The sequence below is a fragment of the Mesoplodon densirostris genome, chromosome 1 (genome assembly GCF_025265405.1).
Source record: "Mesoplodon densirostris isolate mMesDen1 chromosome 1, mMesDen1 primary haplotype, whole genome shotgun sequence".
In the NCBI taxonomy this organism is placed as follows: Eukaryota; Metazoa; Chordata; class Mammalia; order Artiodactyla; family Ziphiidae; genus Mesoplodon; species Mesoplodon densirostris.
The window spans coordinates 228475729-228495530 of NC_082661.1; the positions used below are offsets into that span (position 1 = coordinate 228475729).

Consider the following 19802-nt stretch of genomic DNA (forward strand, 5'->3'; position numbering starts at 1 on the left):
CCGTTTTTTCATGTTCTAGGAAAGTGGCAAGATGCCAAGAAGGAAAGCAACAACGAAACCAAAAATAAGTTGGGGAGAGAAGGAACCAGGGGGATTAAAGTAAAACCATAAGCACATCCTTGCTTGTCAGTCCCTCTACTTTATGCATGAGACCAAGGAGGAGGTTATTTAGGAGAAGCAGGGTGGTAGAGGGGCTGCCTTGGCAAGCCCTTAACCTTTCTGCACCTCGGTTTCATCATCTCTGAAATAGTCTCTACATCATAGGATTCCCATAAGGATTAAAGAGAGTGAATAGGTATAAAGTGCTCAGGACAGTGTTGGGTGTTTCACTGTGGTGGTGATGGTGATGATGATGATGATGATGACGATATGAGAATGATTTTTTATTCCCTCTGAATACTTGAGCTGTGTTGGAAACTGACAGAGACCATGGATACACTCTTGTGGGATGTCTCCCATAGAGCCACCTGCAGGACAGCCCTCTCTCCCTTTGAAGTGGGTGGTGATGAGGCTGAGAGTTTGTGGGGTCCTCAAACTGGGGGGTTTCAGACGTTCTGTAAAGACTGTTGCCAATAGAATGAATTTCCAGAGGAGGATAGAGTGATTTATGTGATGAAATATGTTTTTAAGTTTTTATAACATAATAAAACCATTACAGTTAAGTCTCTGTCATCCATGTATAGATTTTCCACAGCAATATTTGAATCTTGAGCAGGTATTTCTTTAGAATTTACTACATTCTCAGAGTATATAATAGTTTTATGGTTAGTGTAAGCAACATGTGGTAAGGAATTAAAAGCGTTCTTTGATAAAAGCATAATACATATTCGAAAAGCAATGGTTACGTTTTATTAAGGCTGCTTTGGATTATCCATTCCGTGGTTCATCCCCACTGATGCAAGTGGTTGATAGTCAGCTGGACTCGTTTGGATTTCCACATCAGGGTAGGCAACACAAAGCCCAAGATGCACAGGAGGTGTAGTTGTGGTAAAGAAATGGCACAGGTTTTTGGCCACTGTCCCTTTAGATAAACAGCCTGAACACGTCCTGTGACTCTCACAATCAACCCGATAATATGGTTCTTCAACCCCCCGCCCCCCATAACGGTGAGCAGGGTGATGCTGGGAACTGTTTCATACCCATTTTCTTCCTACTGCACCTTTGTGTTGGGGATAAGCACTTAAAGTACTGTTCAGTTACATAGTGAATTGGTGGAGACTAACGCCTCTTAGTAGTTGAACTTGTACAAAGGAGGAGAACTTGTGTTCTGAAGCCTTCTAAGAGCACACTGTTCATTAGGTTTTTCCATCTCGATTGGTCAGTAACTCACTGAGGGGAGTGGATAGAAACTGGACTGAACAAGTGATCTGAGGCAGAAGAGGTCTAGATTGATGGTGCTGGTCTCCCCTAATTCTGTAGGTGATGCTTGCTTGTGTCCACAGCATTGTTTCCCTAAACCCAGTGAAAGACGGAGCATATGCTGCTTTTCGCTCTTAGCTGGAGGGAGCTCTTACTGTTCTGGAAGGGGGCCGCTGCTCTTTGTTCGGTTTCTCCTCTGAGGTGGCCAAGCGAATGTAAGTCCAGCTTCGTTTTTGGCAGATTGAAAACAGGATGTCACTGATCATGGAGGAGAGTGAAATCTGGCTGATCTCAATGTTTGTTTCGGTGGTTATGTAAACTTTGATTTTGAGAAGTTATTTTATTCTTCCAGATAACAGATTTACATACTGGAAAAGGGACAGGACCAAATTGCTCTTGAGATATTTGAGTAATACAAAACATTTCTTTGGTAAGAAATTCATGCCCTGAAAAATTGGAAGGAGGTTTGAATTGTTAATGGAAAGGGGACTAGGAACTAGAACGGAGAGGAAACTGAATTTTTTGTTATAATATGCCATTTTGTAAAATTGGAATTTTTGATCATGTGGCTGAATGGTATAATAAAAAAGTACATTCCCACCCATATCATATTCATCCAGAATTAGGTCATATGTCCCAACCCCATATATCGAATACATTTCTCTGAAAATCCTAGTTCAGTGATAATTCCATTCTGTGCAGAGACACTTTCTATTATTTTTTCTTCGTAAAACGATAAATCTTGTCACCTGTTGGTCATAATCCTGTCTCCTGGAGCCGTGTAGAATAAATCTCTTACCTACGTTCAGTTTTTATTTGTTTTTATTGTTAGAGTCTTAAAATTGAAAACCGTAATTGGTTGTAAACAAAAATGGTCTGCTTTCCTGAACTCCTCTCCTGCCAGCTCACTCCTAAAGGCAACCACTTGTTCAGATTGGTTTATTTCCTTCCAGGCTTTTAAAGGTGTGCATATATTATACATGTGCAGGTTTCGTTTCTATTTGTTTTTAAAATGGGATTGTACTATGTGTATGGTTCTCTAGCTTTTTTTAACTGAGCAATTACAGTATGGTTTTCTTTCCATCTTAGACATGAAAGGCTGTCCTTCCCGCCCCCCCCCTTTTTTTTTGACAGTTACATCATTGTCAGATGTACTATAATTTATTTAATCATTCCATTATTGTTAGATACCTGGGTTATGTGGAACATGGATGATCTTGAACACAGATCAAACGCACCTGAGGGTGCTGCTTCCCTTGTAGCTGTTTCTGCGGCTGTTTTCTCTCATTACCCTCATATACCACAGGGCCTGCTGGAGGTAGGGGCCTCCTAATTGTCTCCTCCAGACCATTCTCCCACCATCCTCCATGAAAACACCCACCTTTGGCTATCCTGTCAGGTTATACCACTTCCCCTCCTTGTTACTCACTGACTGCCTCACTCCCCACCCTCCACCCTAATTCCTACAGGATTTTAGTGTCTTTATTCCCTTCCTGCTGCTCCTATGATCATTCTTGGTCTACTTCTCCAGTGACCTTTGACCCCAGCTCAGGTACTCAGTCTCATAGGCCCATAATATGGGATTTTGCACTTCTAAAAATTACAGATTTCACCAACTTTGTGGTTAATTATTTTCCTCATTTACTTAAGCAATAAAGTGTTATTTGTTCATAACCGTACCTTCAGAATACACAGTAGCTGGGATCTGACCACTTCTGCTGGGCTGATCCAAACCTTTATCATCTTTTTTTTTTTTTTGCAGTACACGGGCCTCTCACTGCTGTGGCCTCTCCCGTTGCGGAGCACAGGCTCCGGACACACAGGCTCAGCGGCCATGGCTCACGGGCCCAGCCGCTCCGTGGCACGTGGGATCTTCCCGGACCGGGGCACGAACCCGCGTCCCCCGCATCGGCAGGTGGACTCTCAACCACTGCGCCACCAGGGAAGCCCCTAAACCTTTATCATCTTGAGCTGTGACAATTGCCGTAGCTTCGTAGCTGGTCTCTTTCCTCCTTCCCACTACTAGCACTCCTGCTGCTAGCACTCCTCCTCCTTCCATGCCTTCAGACTGTTCTCAGCCCAGCCATACCATAGTCAGCCTGTTAAGCTAGAAGTCAGATCACGCTGGCATCTCTGCCCCCAGCTCGCAGCGGTTCTCGTCTCAGTTCAGAGGGAAAGCTACAGAATCCTTGCAGCGTTCCTGTCTGCCTGCTCCGCCCTCCCCTCCCCTCCCCTCGCTCTCTCCATCCCAGTCACACTGGACTCCTTGCTGCCCCTGGAACACTTCAGGCATATTCTTGCCTCTTGGCCTCTGCCGTTGCTCCCCCTCTGCTTGCGACGTGCTTCCCTAGATATCCACGTGGCTCCGTCCCTCACCTTTTCAGGCTTCTGTTGGAATATCACCTTCTCCGTGAGGCCTTCCCTGACCACTAGAATGTAGGTCCCATGAAGGCATGATCTTTTTTAAAAAGAGAAAAAGCTGTTTCTGTCTCCTGTTCAGCACTGTGTCCCAGTGCTTAGAATAGTGACTGGCATGTTGTGGGTGTTTGTCGAATGAGTTGCATGACTGTAGTGGTTATCAGCCTTTCTTTTTATCGTTTCCTTTCCTTTTTTTGTACAAAGTTAGAACTTCACTGGACAGACAAAAGCTAGGACACAGACTTTGTTTTTTTTCGTATAAACAAAATATTAGAGTTAGCTTATTGTGAACCAGCTCTGTAAATATGTTACACCTTTCAGCATGTTATAATTTTCAAATCAACTTTACGTATTCCTATTTAAGGCTGATACCAGCCCAGCGTGGGGGTAGGCGGTGGAATCAAAATTTCATGGAAGAGCAAATTGAGGCTCAGAGAGGTGTTTTGTTCACAGAGCAGCTGCTAAGTGGAAAGCTGCTCTGCAGACCTATCTTTTTTCATTCCAAGTGAAGGACTCCTGCTTTCTCATTTAGAAGCATCTCAAAATGACAAAAACATGGTGGGGGTCTTCTTTGAAAGCCTGGGGACTGTGCCCTGATTTCTTACTCTAGATTTCGCCTGCCTTTTGTTTCCATTTGGAAAGCACATAAAATAAATGGTTCACTTAAAAATTCCTGACAATGACAGAGCAACAAGTTTTATTTCTCTCACCTGTGGAGGAAGTGGCCTCCACCCAGTTTTACTGAATTAGGAGGGAAGTGATTTTTTCAAGTGATAAAAAGAAAGAAAATTCCATGCTCTTCCCAGAGGAGGAGTTCAACAATTGGGAGAATGGCGTGAGACCATATGTTGGTTTGTAAAAGGATATAACTTGTAAAGATGTTTCCTTTGATGCCTGTGATGAATATGGATGTGTTTCCCTTCTAGAGGGTCCTGATTAAATTATTCAATTAAGCAGGGAGTTGGAGGATCTAAATATAGGGAGAGGGTTCAGGCTGTCCTGCCTGGCGGGTGTCAGCTCACCCCTACAGATGTGCGTGTTTGTTGTCATAAATAACACCTGCCAGATCAGTGGAGAAGGAGGAATGTTCCAAAAAATGAAATACAGCAGAGTATTCTTCTTTTTTAAATAAAAGGGACAGTTTTTTTCCACCCTTCGGCCTATTCCATTTTCATTTGTGAATTTGGCATTTGAATTACTGATTTTTTTTTTTTTTCTAAACCTGATTCATAGACTTTAGAATCTGTTCTGGTTTCAAGTGTAAATCTACCACTTACTAGAATATGATCTTGAAAAAGTTACTTAACCTCTGATCCTTAGGTTTATTACTAAAATCGAGAGAATGCTATACATCTTGAAAGATTGCTCTAAGAAGTCAATACGATCCTGTTTGTAAAAACGACCAATAGAATCCTTGCATAAGGTAATAGCTCAATTAAAATAATTTCTTTCATTTGTTAATGATGGAATCATTCCTAACTGGTCACTTTTGGGAATTTACTGCATTTAGCAGGCTTTGCAGTCAGTAAAATTGCTATACTACGATAACAGTGACTCAAAGCAAAGAGTTTTTTCTGAGAGACAACGACTGTATACTTTTTCCGCTTATAGTCTGTACAGTTGAATTTGCAAATGTCCCTGCTCTGCAGTTCCCAGTGTCTGAGGAGTAAGCACTTGCGAGCCAAATGAGTCTATACAATTCTTGAGTTGAGGTGACTGCAGATGAGATTTATCAGAGTGAGGCCTTTAGGACCTGGATATCTTGAAAGGCTACCACGTGCTGAAGGACAGCTTTCCATTACAAGCATGAATTCGAGAATAGGGATTCAGGGGGATTAAGGAAGGTTATACAACTTCTAGAGAAGTGGTAAGGAGATGTAGAAATAAGCCAAGCTTGTTTGTTGAAGTTGAGGACAGCAAGAAAACTTTTAAGTGTCTCCAGTCTACTTTAACTAAACAAGTAATCGTCTCGTGCAACAAAACAGAACTGACACTTGTTACTCTATAAGGGAAGCTCTGTGACTAAGAAAAATTGACCAGGTGCCCTGTCAGCAGCCTGAATTTGTCAGGATGGAAGGACTTGTGTATGCAGAGCAGAACCAGAAAGAGTTCTTGTCTTGAAGGATTTTCTAACACAACGAACATATATTAAATAGCATACTTGGTGCAACTAAACGCATAAACTACGGCCCTGTCCTTAGAGACGCATCTAAGTGCGACATCCCTAAATGCCTTGCTTCATTGTCATCAGGGGGATGCTGCTTTTGGTTGAAGTGTCACCGCTCACGATGAACTTCCAACTGGTAGGTGGTAAGCTCTTCTTTCTGATTCCTAAGGTTCCTACTCACTTAACACTGTTGAGAGACCACATCCCGGCAGCCCTTGCTAGCATGTCCCTCAGGTCACACCTGAGAGATGGTAGACCGGCAGTTAGTGCCTGTGTTTTAAAGGCACCGGTACCTGCATGACTTCATTATGAACAATAGCTTTCAAGAGCTGGTCCTCTCTTCCACCTTCACCCCCTCGTTTCTCCAGATTTGGAAAACTAACCTCTGAAAAGAATTTTTTAATGAAAAAGAGGCAAACTAGCTCTTCTGTGTCATCAAACTGACATTTAGAAAGTTGGGAAATGTTTGGAAGTAACCGAAACAAGGCTTTACAGTAAGAGGCTCAGGAAAGTGAAGTCTGCCTTCTGGATGTTTGTCACAGCAGGACTTTGCTATAAGACCAGCAGAATTCTGTGATCGCCAGTGGATCTTTTTTTTTTTTTTTGTAGAAAGTATTATTAAAACTGTTTTTTAATTTTTTCTTTATTCTTTTTCAGATTCCTTTCCCATGTAGGTTATCACAGAATATTGAGCACAGTCCCCTCTGCCATGCAGTAGGTCCCTGTTGGTTGTCCATTTTAAACGCTGCAGTATGTACACGTCAATCCCCGACTCCCAATCTGGCCCTACCTGCCAGTGCATCTTCATCTCGCTTTCTTGTGTAGGGACTTGGTTTAAATAGATTTTCTTTTTCTGAGGACTCAGAGTAGAGTTCCTGTTAGCCCAACTTCCCAGCAAAGAAGTAGGTAGTTTAAAAGTGCTTTCAAGTCTGTAAAAGAAATGGAGAGAGGTTTTATTCATCCTCACTTTCTTCTTGTTCTAGGATTTTTTTCCCCCTTTATTTTGGTTAGCGGTGAGCTTTACTTAGCTACATTTGACCCGTTTGAAATTGAGAAATGTTGAGTGAAGGTCCGGGGCTAACTGCTCGTTTAAAACAGAAAGAGGAGGGGCTTCCCTGGTGGCGCAGTGGTTGAGAGTCTGCCTGCCGATGCAGGGGGCACGGGTTCGTGCCCCGGTCCGGGAGGATCCCCCATGCCGCGGAGCGGCTGGGCCCGTGAGCCATGGCCGCTGAGGCTGCGCGTCCGGAGCCTGTGCTCCGCAACGGGAGAGGCCACAGCAGTGAGAGGCCCGCGTACCGCAAAAACAACAACAACAACAACAACAACAAAAAACAGGAAAAGGAAAGGCAGAGGGACTTCACCTGTTTTCCCCTTCAAGACAAGTATCTCAAAGCCAGATGAGTTCCTAATTGCAGTAACCGGGGAAAAGAAACATTTGAACAGGTTATTTGTTGAAAGGACATCACAGAATCACAGACCATCGTTGCTTTGGGATATTTTCTGAGACTAGCTGGAGAAAACCCATCTCCGTTTTTATTTTCATTGTGATGGCATTATACTTGTGTAGCAAATTTTAAGTCTTTTTTTTCCCCTAAGAGTAGATAAAGGTGTATCATCTTCCTTAAGGAGCTGTACGATCAGTCATTGATGATGCTTTATTAGGAATTGTTTGGAGTTGGTACCACTCTGGTTGTGTCCTGTATATCCAGAGTACTGTCTCTGCCTGTCCTCATGACTGGTTTCCCTGGGTACCGTTCACAGGGTTGGTTCTCCAGCTGGGAGCCTTCCTACTCAGCCAGTATGTGGGGTGTCTGTGGTTCTACTTTTTTTTTTTTTTTTTTCTTTTGCGGTACGCGAGCCTCTCACTGTTGTGGCCTCTCCCGTTGCGGAGCACAGGCTCTGGACGCGCAGGCTCAGCGGCCATGGCTCACGGGCCCAGCCGCTCCGCGGCATGTGGGATCTTCCCTGACCAGGGCACGAACCCGTGTCCCCTGCATCGGCAGGCGGACTCTCAACCACTGCACCACCAGGGAAGCCCGGTTCTACTTTTAAGTAATAAGTATTTTAGCTTTTTCAAAAGTTTGGTCGTTCCCAGTTCTTCGGGACTTTGGATTAATTCTGTAGCCTAATTTTATTTAGGCCTAATGAATATGGTTATGGTTTTCACCCCCCCACCCTGCCTTTTTTGTGAATTCTCCATCCTACTCTTACCAGCAAAGCTCATTGCAGTTCTTGGCTTAATGGTGGGTTGCTCTTTATGTTTTAAAATACATGCTGGCATTGAGTCTCTGGAATATTTTTCTTTGCAGCCTTCATCTTTTTAAGCAATTTTAACCTGAATCTATAGTGTGTGTCTGTGATTCTGTGGTTCCTATGAGTGTCAGGAATGTTTGAGTGTCTTTTTTTTTATCCCCCTTGGGAATCATGATCTGTTTTGATGATTCTGCTTTTGGTTCGGGGTATACATAGGGTTGATGTGGGTACCTGAATGAAATGAAGTACGTTAAAAAAAAAATAGTCCATTTTGGAGTAACGAAAAGTTACATTACAGATCCCCTGGTATATTAGCTTTCTGACTCTTTTTGATGTTTTAATTTAGCTAAGCATCTCGGGGGAGGCAAGAGTTCTCATCAGGCCTTGAATCCTACCTGAAATCGGATGTTAGGCTAGACGACACATACCTTTCCACAGAACTAATGAATATTGCGGCCAGTCACTTTATACAACACACCTCTGGTGTACTTTACATCTCCGTGGCATTCAGGTGAGGTATTTGGTGAAATAATTTAGATACAACTACCGAACTACAGAAATCATATAGTTTGCTTGTGATTTCTCTGAAGCCGCACAGTAGCTCTTCTTTAGGAGCTATAGTCTTACTTTTTCTGTTTCTTCACAAGATCATCGGTTTAAGAAGAGCTAGTGGTATAAGTCAGGAAATATGCATACAGTTTATTTAGTTACTTGGAAATACTTGTTTCCCCCGCAAAATGGATCAGGCATTTTTTTTACAGAAAGATAATTTTTGTAAAGTTTTCGTTTTTCTTAAGTAACACATCCAACGTTTGCACAGTTAATCAGTTAATCAGTACCCGTGCGTTTAGTTGCTTGATTCTTTTGATCTTTATGCCTTGATGTTTTACCATTAGAGTTAAGACAGTAATGAACCAAAGAACAAGAAGTCGGGGGTGGGGGAGAGTTGCTTGCTTCATTGACAGTAGACCATTTATCTCCTTTTTTTAAGGTACTAGCAGGGAGTCTTTGATGTTTTTCCCCCCAGTCACTTTTTTGGAGCATGTATTTCGTGCTGATTTTATTGAATCATTTCATTATTCCCTCAGTATTTAAAGGAATCAGTCGTTTTGTCTAGTTCACTGCATTGCGTGCCAGTGCAGGAGCTGTAACAGCACTGGTCTGCAGCTGTAGAGGGCGACTGCCCATTGTCTGTCTCCTCTCCTCCTCCTTCTGTTAAAAGTACTTGCTTTGGGCTTCCCTGGTGGCGCAGTGGTTGAGAGTCCGCCTGCCGATGCAGGGGACACGGTTCGTGCCCCAGTCCGGGAAGATCCCACATGCTGCGGAGCGGCTGGGCCCGTGAGCCATGGCCGCTGAGCCTGCACGTCCGGAGCCTGTGCTCCGCAACGGGAGAGGCCACAACAGTGAGAGGCTCGAGTACTGCAAAAAAAAAAAAAAAGTACTTGGTTTGTAGCACACCCCCCTGCCTTTTTATTGTGCTTCAGATACAAATTAGAATAATTTCCTTTTAAAACTTTCAGTGGGAATCTGGAATCTGAGGTGTGGCATGGCAGAGAGTGTATTTTGTTGATATTCACACAGTTGGATAATTACATGTTTCTCTGCTAGATGATGATGAAGAAAATGCCATTGTTGTGAAGTTGGCTAACGAGGTTTCCTTTCAGTATAGAGCAAGTCTCACAGCAGTTAAAGGTATTTTACAACTTCTTCCTTTTTTCCTTGTAACATTAAGGAATACCACATAAGTTGCAGAATTCAAGAGCCATGTCAAAAGGACGATTATAAGAGTATTTTTCTCATTTGGTTCTGGCATTGCTAATAGAAATCCTTCCCGTGGACAAGACTCCATAGGGAAAGGGCCTGACTTTAGAACTCTGTTTTAAACTGCATTTTTATTACTTCCAAAATCGGGTCACACTGTAAGTGCAACCTGATTTATAAGTAGACTTTGTATGGGGCTTGAGTTAATGAATTGAGGTTTTGATTTGTTTTGTTTTTTGTGTGTAATTTGCAAATATTTGTGTATAGAGGCTTTTAAAAAATTTGAAAGTAACAGTTTTTTATTAAAGAATGTTTGAAAAGTTTTAACAAGTAGGGGAGAGAGAGAGAGATTATTACCCTTCCAGACCCAGCCACCGTTACATGCTTTGGTATATTTACATAGTTGTTCATGTTATGTATACCGTTATTTTGGTCTATTTACATAGTTGTTCATGCTGTATATACCATTTTACATCCTGCTTAAGGTGTTTTCCCAGTTATTTTTATGAACATAATTTTTTAAGGGTTACATAATATTCTATTGAGTGGATTATACTACATCTTACTTATTTTCCAACTTTTAGATATTTCTTTTTTTCCTTATAATAAAGAATGCTCTAATGAAAATCATTATGCAAAAATTTTTTACCTTCCAGTGCAGTGTTTCCTTAGAGTAAATTTCTAGAAGTGAAGTTGCCGGAACAAAGATCTCCCTATTTTTTAAGGCTTCTAGGGGGTTCTTTACCAGATGAGTGCTTTTGCTTCTTTGTCACTGTGAAATGTTTGTATTTGGAGAAGAGGGAAGGAAATCTCTGTTTGCTGACTCATGTTTTTATTTTGCACTTTAAACTGATAATGCCACTTAGCTTTTGACATAAACTAAAGCAGGAAGTACCAAAAGGGGCAGAAAAAGAATGAGTTGCCTTGCCAAGGCCATAGTGTCATGGACACATTTGAGTTCCTGATGGGAGGTAGGTTACTTGTTTGACTTGAATATAAAAAAATGCTTAACTCAAGTAGGCAAAAATCAGTCATCAGCCTGTATTTTGTTTCATATGCACATTTATATGCAAGAGTTTGTGATCTTGTCACTTTAATGTTTTTAGTGGCATCAAACCCCGCAACTGGCCCTGTGGTGTTTGGAGACCGTAGGGTTTTTTTTTTTCATTTTTCATTCCCTGTGTGGAGAAGCCTTTTGTATTGAGGATATCACCTTAGCTGTCTTTCTAAAACATAAATCTAATCACACTGATGTCCTGATTTAAAGCCTTCCATTTGTCCACAGGATAAGATGCATGACAGGCCCTTCACAGTCTTGCCCTGCCTTTATCAGCCTTGTATCATCTACAACAACCGTGAACCCTAGCATTTCTCTGATGTTGGTGAGAACGAGCAATTTAGAAAAGTGGTTTAAAAGTTGAGGCTCTAGAGCCAGACAACATAGGTTCACTCTGGCCCCGCCACTTACAACTGTGCGCATAAAACCTCGGGCAAGTTATTTAGCTTTTCTATTGTATATTTCACTTTCCTTACCTGTAAAATGAGGAAAATAAGAGTGTTCACTAAAGAGGGTTGGTCACAAAGATTAAACTAGTTAGTAGATATAAAGTGCTTGGGACAGTGTCTGTCAAGTAACGATCACTCAGAATTTTAGCTCTGTTGTTTTGCAAAATTCTACTCATCCTTTAATGCTTGTCTGATAGTTCTTCTTTGGGAAAACTTCCTGAAATCCCTGGAATGAACTGTTCTCTCCTTTTCTGCTTTTACACTTTATCGTTTATACCTGTCGTAGAGCTTTTGCCCACAGTGTTACTGTTGGTTCATGGTGGACAAATGCATGGTACACGGGCCGCCTCTTCTATTCCTGCACTCAGGGTTCACCTTGCTGCAGTCCTGGCGTTCCTTCCTGCTGAGGTCTGCACTTGACCCAAGACTCCGCAGTACAGTCCTTTCGCTTGGCATGCAGGGGAACCAGTTTGCTTCAAGAGAGTTCACTGTTTACACACTGGCTCTTGAGGATGGAGACATCTTTGCTCCCATCCTCTGTGGATACCGTAGGTACTTAGCAGGCGCTCAGTGCAGCTTTGCTGAATGAATGTCACTTTGAGCAGTTAAAGCAAAGGTCTGCAATGGTGGTCCTTAATCTCCCCAGCTCCCCACATACTTATACGTTCTATAACAAACCCCCCATCAGTGCTAGAGTTTGAAACAGCCCCAGGTGACTTTGATATAAACTCACCCCCTCTATTTGAAAACCATTGACCAAAATACAAAAAAGCAGTTTTTGAAGTCGAAGAAAAGGACATACAGAATAAGAAGAAAGGTATTTATTCATTTTATAAATTGCTGCTAGAGGACAAGGAAAAGAAGTTGCCTTTCTTGTTCTTTGGCACAGTTAACCTTTAGTCAAAGTAAATGATCATTTCAGGAGGTACACTCTGGCCAAGTGTGGCTTTTGATGGTAGCATAGTTTTGTTTTCTCTTTTTCTGTTCAATGAAAATAACGCCAGCTTCAAAGCACTGGTAAAACTCTCTACTTTACAAAAGGAAACAACTGACCCGCTACAGCCTGTTGAATAAGTAAAGCACCACACTTGGCCTTCTGATTCCTTCAGGGAGCTAAATCATTCATCAGACATTTATTGAGACTCTGATATGTGCCAGCAACAGGGCTAGGTCCCAAAGCTAGGAAGACAGTAAGATAGAATTCCTGAGTCATTTTCCTCTAGTGAGGAAGTAGCTATAGACATGCACAGCTGTATGTCTATACCACAAAGTAGCTATAGACATGCACAGTTCGCTATGATAGCTGTTCATAATTATTATCCCTTTGAGTTCTGAGGATCAGTAATGATTTCCCCCTTGTATTCCTGTTATTGGTCAATTGTGCCTTCTCTTTTATTGATTTATAGTTTTTTTTAGAGGAATATCTGATTTTATTCATATTTTCAAAGAGCCAACTTTGATTTTATAGGTTTTCTCTATTTTGTATATCTATATATATTTAATTTTGCTCTCATTTCCTTTTACTGTCTTTAGGTTTAATTTGCTGTTCCTTTTTTTTTCTTTTGATAGATACATAGAAAATTAGTTTTCAGCTTTTTTTCTTTTCTAATATATGCATTTAAGACAACACATTTCCTGCTAAGCATGGATTGAGCTACGTCTTACAAGCTTTGATGTGTCATATTTTTATAATCATTCAGTTTAAAATATTTTCTAATTTCTCCTGTAGTTTCTTTTTTGACCCATGCATTATTTAAAAGTGTAATTATTTTCAATAACAATACTTTTGGCACTTATTCTTGGTTATACTATGATCAAAGGACATATTCTGTATGGTTTTATTCCTTTGATATGTGTTGAGATTTGCTTAATGGCTTATTATATGGTCAATTTGGATAAGTATTCCATGTGTTTTTGAAAGCATTACGTATGTTACAGTTGTTGGGTGCATACACGAATTGAGTCAGGTTTTTAAACATGTTGTTACTCTTCTATATCTGTTGATTTCTGTTTGCTTGTTTAGTCATTTACTGTGTTAATCTCCCACTAAGATTGTTAGTCATTTTAATTCTGTCAGTTTCTGCTTTATGTGTTTTAAAACTGTGATTACTTGGATAAAAAATTGGGATTGTGATGTATTTGTATTTAACATTATGAAATGTCCCTCTTTTATCCCTGGTGATGCTTCTTACTTTACAGCTTCTTTTGCCTGATGTGATAGCTGTGTGAGCTTTTTTGGTTAGAATATGCATAGTATATTTCTTTCCATATTTTTTTTTCTTTCAGCCATTTTCTGTCTTTATATTCGATGATGTGTGTCTCTTGTAAGTACAGTATAGTTAAGTGGTGTCCCTACCCCTACCCCTGTCTTTTGCTTGGCAAATTTAGTCTCTTGATATTTAAGTAATTCTTGAGACTTTGAGGATTAGCTATGAATCTTACTGTTTTCTATTTGTCCCATCTATTATGTGCTCTTTTTTCCTTTTTCTTAAGTTTTTTTGGATTAAGCATATTTTAAAAAATAATTCCATATTTTTAACTCCTCTATTACCTTTTTATGGTTTTTAAATTCTTTCAGTTGTTGCTTTATTATGACATGAATTCATAACATACCAACAATACTTTAATGCTTTACCACAACCTGGGTAAGACAAGGACCTTAGAAATCTGACTTCATTTACCCCTTCTGCTTTTTTTTGTTATGCATTTTAATTCTGTATTTTAAACACCACAAGACATTCCTATAATTGTTCTGTAAAGTCAGTACCCTTTTGGAGCTCTTCGTTCTTTCCTTCAGTTCCTTGCTTTTCCCTTGTGCCTGAAAATTCCTGCTGGAAGCCAGTTCTCAGATTTTGTTTGTTGGAGACCATATTTATTTCATAGTCATTTTGCATGATTTTTCTCCACTAAGTATAGAATTCTGAGTTACCAGCTTTTTATTTGTAGGCTAAAGATGTCATTTCACTGTCATCTGGTTTCCATTGTTTCTGTTGAAATGTCAGCTGTCAGCCTTATTGTACTCATTTTGAAAGTATTGTGTCTTTTTAAAGACTTTTGTGGTAGGTTTTCAGCAATTATACTGTGATATGACACATTAAAACTTGTGGATACCTTTCTATCTCTCCTTCTTTGGATTTATAGGCCTTCATGAATCTGTGGCTAGACATCTGTTGTCACTTTTGGAAAATCTTTGGCCAGTATCTACAAATATTTCCTCTCCCACAGTTTTTCTCTCCTCTTTTCCCATCATCTTGTTCCAGTCTAGTATTAAGATGATTCTATTAAGATGATTCTAGGCTGTGTTTCAGTGTTTGTAAACACTGGTCCATTTCAGTTTTGCCCTTGCACACTAGGGCATACCTCTTCAGGGGTCTCAACTGAAAGCCTGGTATGTTTACCAGGCCCTCAACTCCATTTTTCTTTTTTCTTTTTTTTTGGTCTCCTCAGCACTATGAGACTACTGAAATCTCTGTTTGGTTCTTTAGCCTCTTTCGGCTTGGCTACTCACAGCACAGGCATTGGCAAATAAATGCCTTGAGAAGAAAAGCAATGAAGAGTGTTCAGCTTATTATTTCATTGCTTTTCACATCTCTCCAGCATCTTGGCCCCTCATGTCCTGTGTACTTTGGTTGCTCTTTGATACCTTTAAAAAGTTGGGTTTTTTCCCCTCTGATTTGTTCATTTGTATTTTATTCAGCTTTTATAGTTATTTTGGGGAGGAGGTTGGTTTGGTACCTGCTACTGACTCTTAGCCAGACTTGGTACAAAGTTATCATCTTTAATCTTTTTCACCGTTTGTGTTTTTATCTGGTGAAGAGTAACTAGAAAGTTTAAATGAGACAACTTGACAGAAGTATTTGGTACAGTACGTGTTCACGTGCTTCATTCCTTTCATGTCGATAAAAAGCAAATTTGAAAAAGTAGGGGGTAAATTTCTTACCGTACTTGCCTGATAGCCCATAGGCATAGGCTAGTTTACTGGTTTACTGAATAAATACCCTAAAATGTTGCTGCATTTATATAGTGTAAATATAACTACCTTTTTTATAGCGTAAGACATACTTGAGGAACAAACCAAAATAGATGTTAAGACTATTGCATTTTTACTTTTTCCTTTTGCTTTCAGTTTTTGTTGATTGAGGTGTATTTTGAAATATATATCTTAGAGCCTATAAATGAATCTAAATATAAAACATCACAATATCTGTTGAGAACTTGAACCTTTTTTGCACTAAGGGGTCTGTTGCTTCTATCTCAGAACTCATGTAAACAGTAACATACTCCTTTTTAAAGCTGCATCTCAGTTTATTCATCTATAAAATGGCAGTGATGGTATTACCTAGTTGACAGAATTATTTAAGGGATTAAATACTGTGTTAGTCTGCTTGGGCCGCCATAACAAAATACCACTGACGGAGTGGTTTAAACGGTAGAAATGTATTTCTCACAGTTCTGGAGGCTGGGAAGTCCAAGATGAAGGCTCCAGCCAGTTTGGTTTCTGGTGAAGGCTCTCTTCCAGGCTTGCAGACAGCTGCCTTCTCTCTATGAAGAAGGCCTTTCCTCAGTGGGTGCACACGTAGGGAGGGAGAGAGAAATCTCTCCTTTCTTCTTATAAGGCCACCAATCCAATTAGATCAGGGCCCCATCCTCATGACCTCATTTCATGTTAATTACTTCCTTAGAGGCCCCATCTCCAAATACAGTCACACTGGGGGTGAGGGCTTCAACGTGAGTTTTGGGGGGGACATAATTCAGCCCATAGCATACTGTAATACATAAAAGTGCTTAAAATAGTATCTGGCCCATGGTAATTGTTTCATAAATTGTGATTTTGTGCTAGAGATGATTTTAAACATCTTTTTCCCTTTTTTCTAGGTGCTGACTTTGGGTTACTTTTGGAAACACTAGGAATGGTGATTGCTCCTTTTCAGGACCTCAGCACGAAGAAGCTAAGGATCATCCTATGTCAATAAAGTGAAACCTCTTCTGCTGTCCTTTCACATTTGGGGACGTCTTTCTTTCTCCATCCGCAAGGAGTGTACGTGGTGCCGTCATGAACGTGACAAGTTTGTTTTCCTTCACAAGTCCAGCCGTGAAGAGACTTCTTGGGTGGAAACAGGGTGATGAAGAAGAAAAATGGGCAGAGAAAGCTGTGGATGCTTTGGTGAAAAAACTGAAGAAAAAGAAAGGTGCCATGGAGGAACTGGAAAAGGCCTTGAGCTGTCCGGGGCAGCCCAGTAACTGTGTCACCATTCCCCGCTCCCTGGACGGCAGGCTGCAAGTTTCCCACCGGAAGGGGCTGCCTCACGTCATTTACTGCCGCGTGTGGCGCTGGCCAGACCTTCAGAGCCACCATGAACTGAAACCACTGGAATGCTGTGAGTTTCCTTTCGGCTCCAAGCAGAAGGAAGTGTGCATCAATCCCTACCACTATAAGCGAGTAGAAAGCCCTGGTAAGTGAGCCCTTGGGTGTTGATGCGTTTAGCAGATTTGTACTGTTTCTCAAAATCATTCCTTTCCGTGTTTTCAGTTGTACTTTTCAAATATTAGGGGAAAAGGTACGTTTGTCCGCCCTTGAATATGTCATGCGTTCTAACAGCATAGTCTCTAGTTAATCTTATTTCTTAGGAGCAGGTCTGTGAAAACTGTTATCCCGGTACTCATACCTCTAACTTGTAATAAATTGTTTTCTTTCTAAATTTATTCTGTATGTTTCCCTTTGGCTCTGTGCATTTCTCGAGACAAATTTAGCTGTGATTTTATTGTGAGGGAAGAAAATCAGGAAAGGAAAGAAGCATGGCGTTGCTGTCTACCTACTGGAGGGCAGTTGCCAGTGACATGAATCACTTTATCCTTAAAAATAGCAATTTTTATCATCTCCAGTGGAATTTCGCTATGGCATATTCCCTGTGGAGGATATGAAGGAATTATGTTCTGCTGTGGAATCATTTGATACTATTACTTTATAAGATATTCTTAGTTTTTACATATAAGACCTTGGCCGGTGGGCAGGGGGAGAAACACAGTAAAGGATACACTTTAAAATTTACTTGGCTTTGCCCTCAGATTAGAGTCCACGTTCTAGACAGTTGCATCAATTGGAAAGTGATCAGGCAATCTCAGGACCTTAAATATCTCATTGTCAGATTGGAACCAATTTTGTTGATGGATTAGTTATTAATAGCTGGTGGTTACCAAGGGTTCCCAAATGAGGCTGTGCATTAGATTCACGTGGCTCCCCCCAGGAAATTCTGATTCTGGCCTAGCCTGGTAATCCATGTTTTTAACAAGTACTCCGGTGGGGCTGATGGGAGCTATTGGATTGGTGTTTGGGAACTACTAAGCTAGATCCTGTAATAACATGGCTCTCAAACAAAAGGCATTCTAGTTTCTTATGGAATGTTTAAGAAGAGTTTAAGGACTAGGGAATAATATAATAAACATCTTTGTATCCACCACCCAGTTGCCTTCAGTAACTACTGTCCTGAATTTGATGGTTAAATTTGAAGTTCATCATTCCCATGCGTGCTTTTATACAGCAATTCTGTATGTGTTTGAATCCTTGACAGTATGTACTGTCAATTTTGTATATTTAAAGGTATTATATAATGATATTGGAGTATCCTTCTACAATTTGCTATATTCATTCAACATCATTGATGTGTGATTTCTATATTACACACTTTAGGATTACCTTGTCAAGGCCTGTGAAAAATCCTCTGGAGATATTATTGGAATTTCATTTGGGGAAGGATTGACATAGTTCTCTTCTTGAGCGCAGTATTTTTCTAAATTTATTTAGGTATTTTAAGTTTCTTCCATAAAGTTCTTGCACATCTTTTCTTAGATTTATTCCTAGGTAACTGTTTGGGTTTTATTGTATCCTTTTAAAAGTTACATCTTGTTACATTTGTTCATGGCTAGGACTATACTTGCTTTTTTCCAGCCATCTTGCTGAATTCTCCTTGCTCTAATCTAGACATTCTTTACTGCTTGTCACACCCACTGTGACGTAAATTTTAGCGTGTAATATGTACAAACAGGATTGCTTAGGTACTTGGTTTTTAGATCCCCATAGTAACTTTAAGAGGTACACAGGGAAGGTTCTAATCCCACTTCACAAATGGTAAAACTGAGGTCTCTATCAATTAAGTGACCTGTGTGTCAGACAGCCAAGGTTCAGGATTGAGAAAACACTGTGGATACATTGTCTCTGGCCACCCCTTCCACCACTCTGCTCCGTTTCATCTTACCCTGCAGCCGTCGGGGACCAGTGCACGACAGAGAGTGTTCTTTGAAGATGCGCGCTGTGGCCATGTAATCGTCCTGCTTCCCATTGCTCTTACACACAGCTCTGTGTTCTGGTCTTCACCCACCTCGCCAGCTTCTCTTCCCACCTTCCATGCTTCTTGTGCTTGAGTCATATGGGGACACTCAGTGCACTCTTCCTCTGTACCTCGTTTCTCCCTCCTCTTTGCCTAGTTCACTCTTCTTTATCCTTCAGGCCTAAGCTTAATGGAGGCCAACTTTGCTGAGAAGCCTTTGTTGATACCTCCTCCCCACCCCGCGCCCCCACCCCCGCCCGGTAGGCCTGTCTGTGTTTCCCATAGCGATTTGAATTTCTTCCTGATGTTCTTCACACTTATATTTACCACTGTTAGTCTTCCTGGCAGGATAGTAAATCAAGCTCCATGATGGCAAGGACCATGTTTATTATTGACATCTCTACATTTAGTAGTGAGCGTGGTTAAATACATTTTTGCTGTTAAATGAAAATACTTCTTTTAGTTTCTCTGTATGGTCTTTTTGTTTGTTTGCTTAGAGATGAGCTTTGAATTTGTTTATGTCCTCCAACCATCATCTTCCCTTTCGTGTTCATTTCATTGCAGTTATTATCTGACATAGATGGAAGGGATTTTTTTAAAAGTTAACGCTGAGGTGATTTTGTTGCTCTTAATAATTTACATGTAAAAGGCTTGATAGGGAGGAGGTGGGAAACCAGCTAAAACAGGGCATTCTGAGACTCCACAAGTATCATTCCATCCTCCCCTTTAGCCAGGAATCTGGTGAGCCGTGCACAGACCAGTTCTCAAAAACCGTAGGCCAATATCTGTTGAATTTGAACATACCAGGATTTCCCTTATATTTTTTATATTGTGAAGTGAAAATATGGTAGGAATAAGAGTACCTGGACTTCTTCCAGAGACCACTGTGAAGCAGCCCCTGCACCTCATGGGGAGAAGCCCCTCTAAATCAAAGTGCAGTGGGGCCTCAGCCCTTCACAATCCCGGAGTTAAGTAGGCATTTTCCCTCTATAATGCAGCATGGAGCACACCTG

At 40.8% G+C, this 19802-nt stretch overlaps 1 protein-coding gene across 2 annotated transcripts in view; it reads left to right on the forward strand.

Annotated features, from left to right (window-relative positions):
• SMAD1 (SMAD family member 1) overlaps positions 1 to 19802 on the forward strand; it is a 79392-nt gene that overhangs the window by 15200 nt on the left and 44390 nt on the right. The window contains exons 2-3 of one of the 2 annotated variants that reach the window (XM_060115889.1): positions 9806 to 9889; positions 16340 to 16917. In XM_060115889.1, coding sequence (XP_059971872.1) covers positions 16518 to 16917 — 400 coding nt within the window. In that variant the 5' untranslated portion in view covers positions 9806 to 9889; positions 16340 to 16517. The remainder of the gene's footprint in view (positions 1 to 9805; positions 9890 to 16339; positions 16918 to 19802) is intronic. The other variant, XM_060115880.1, reaches the window with a different exon arrangement.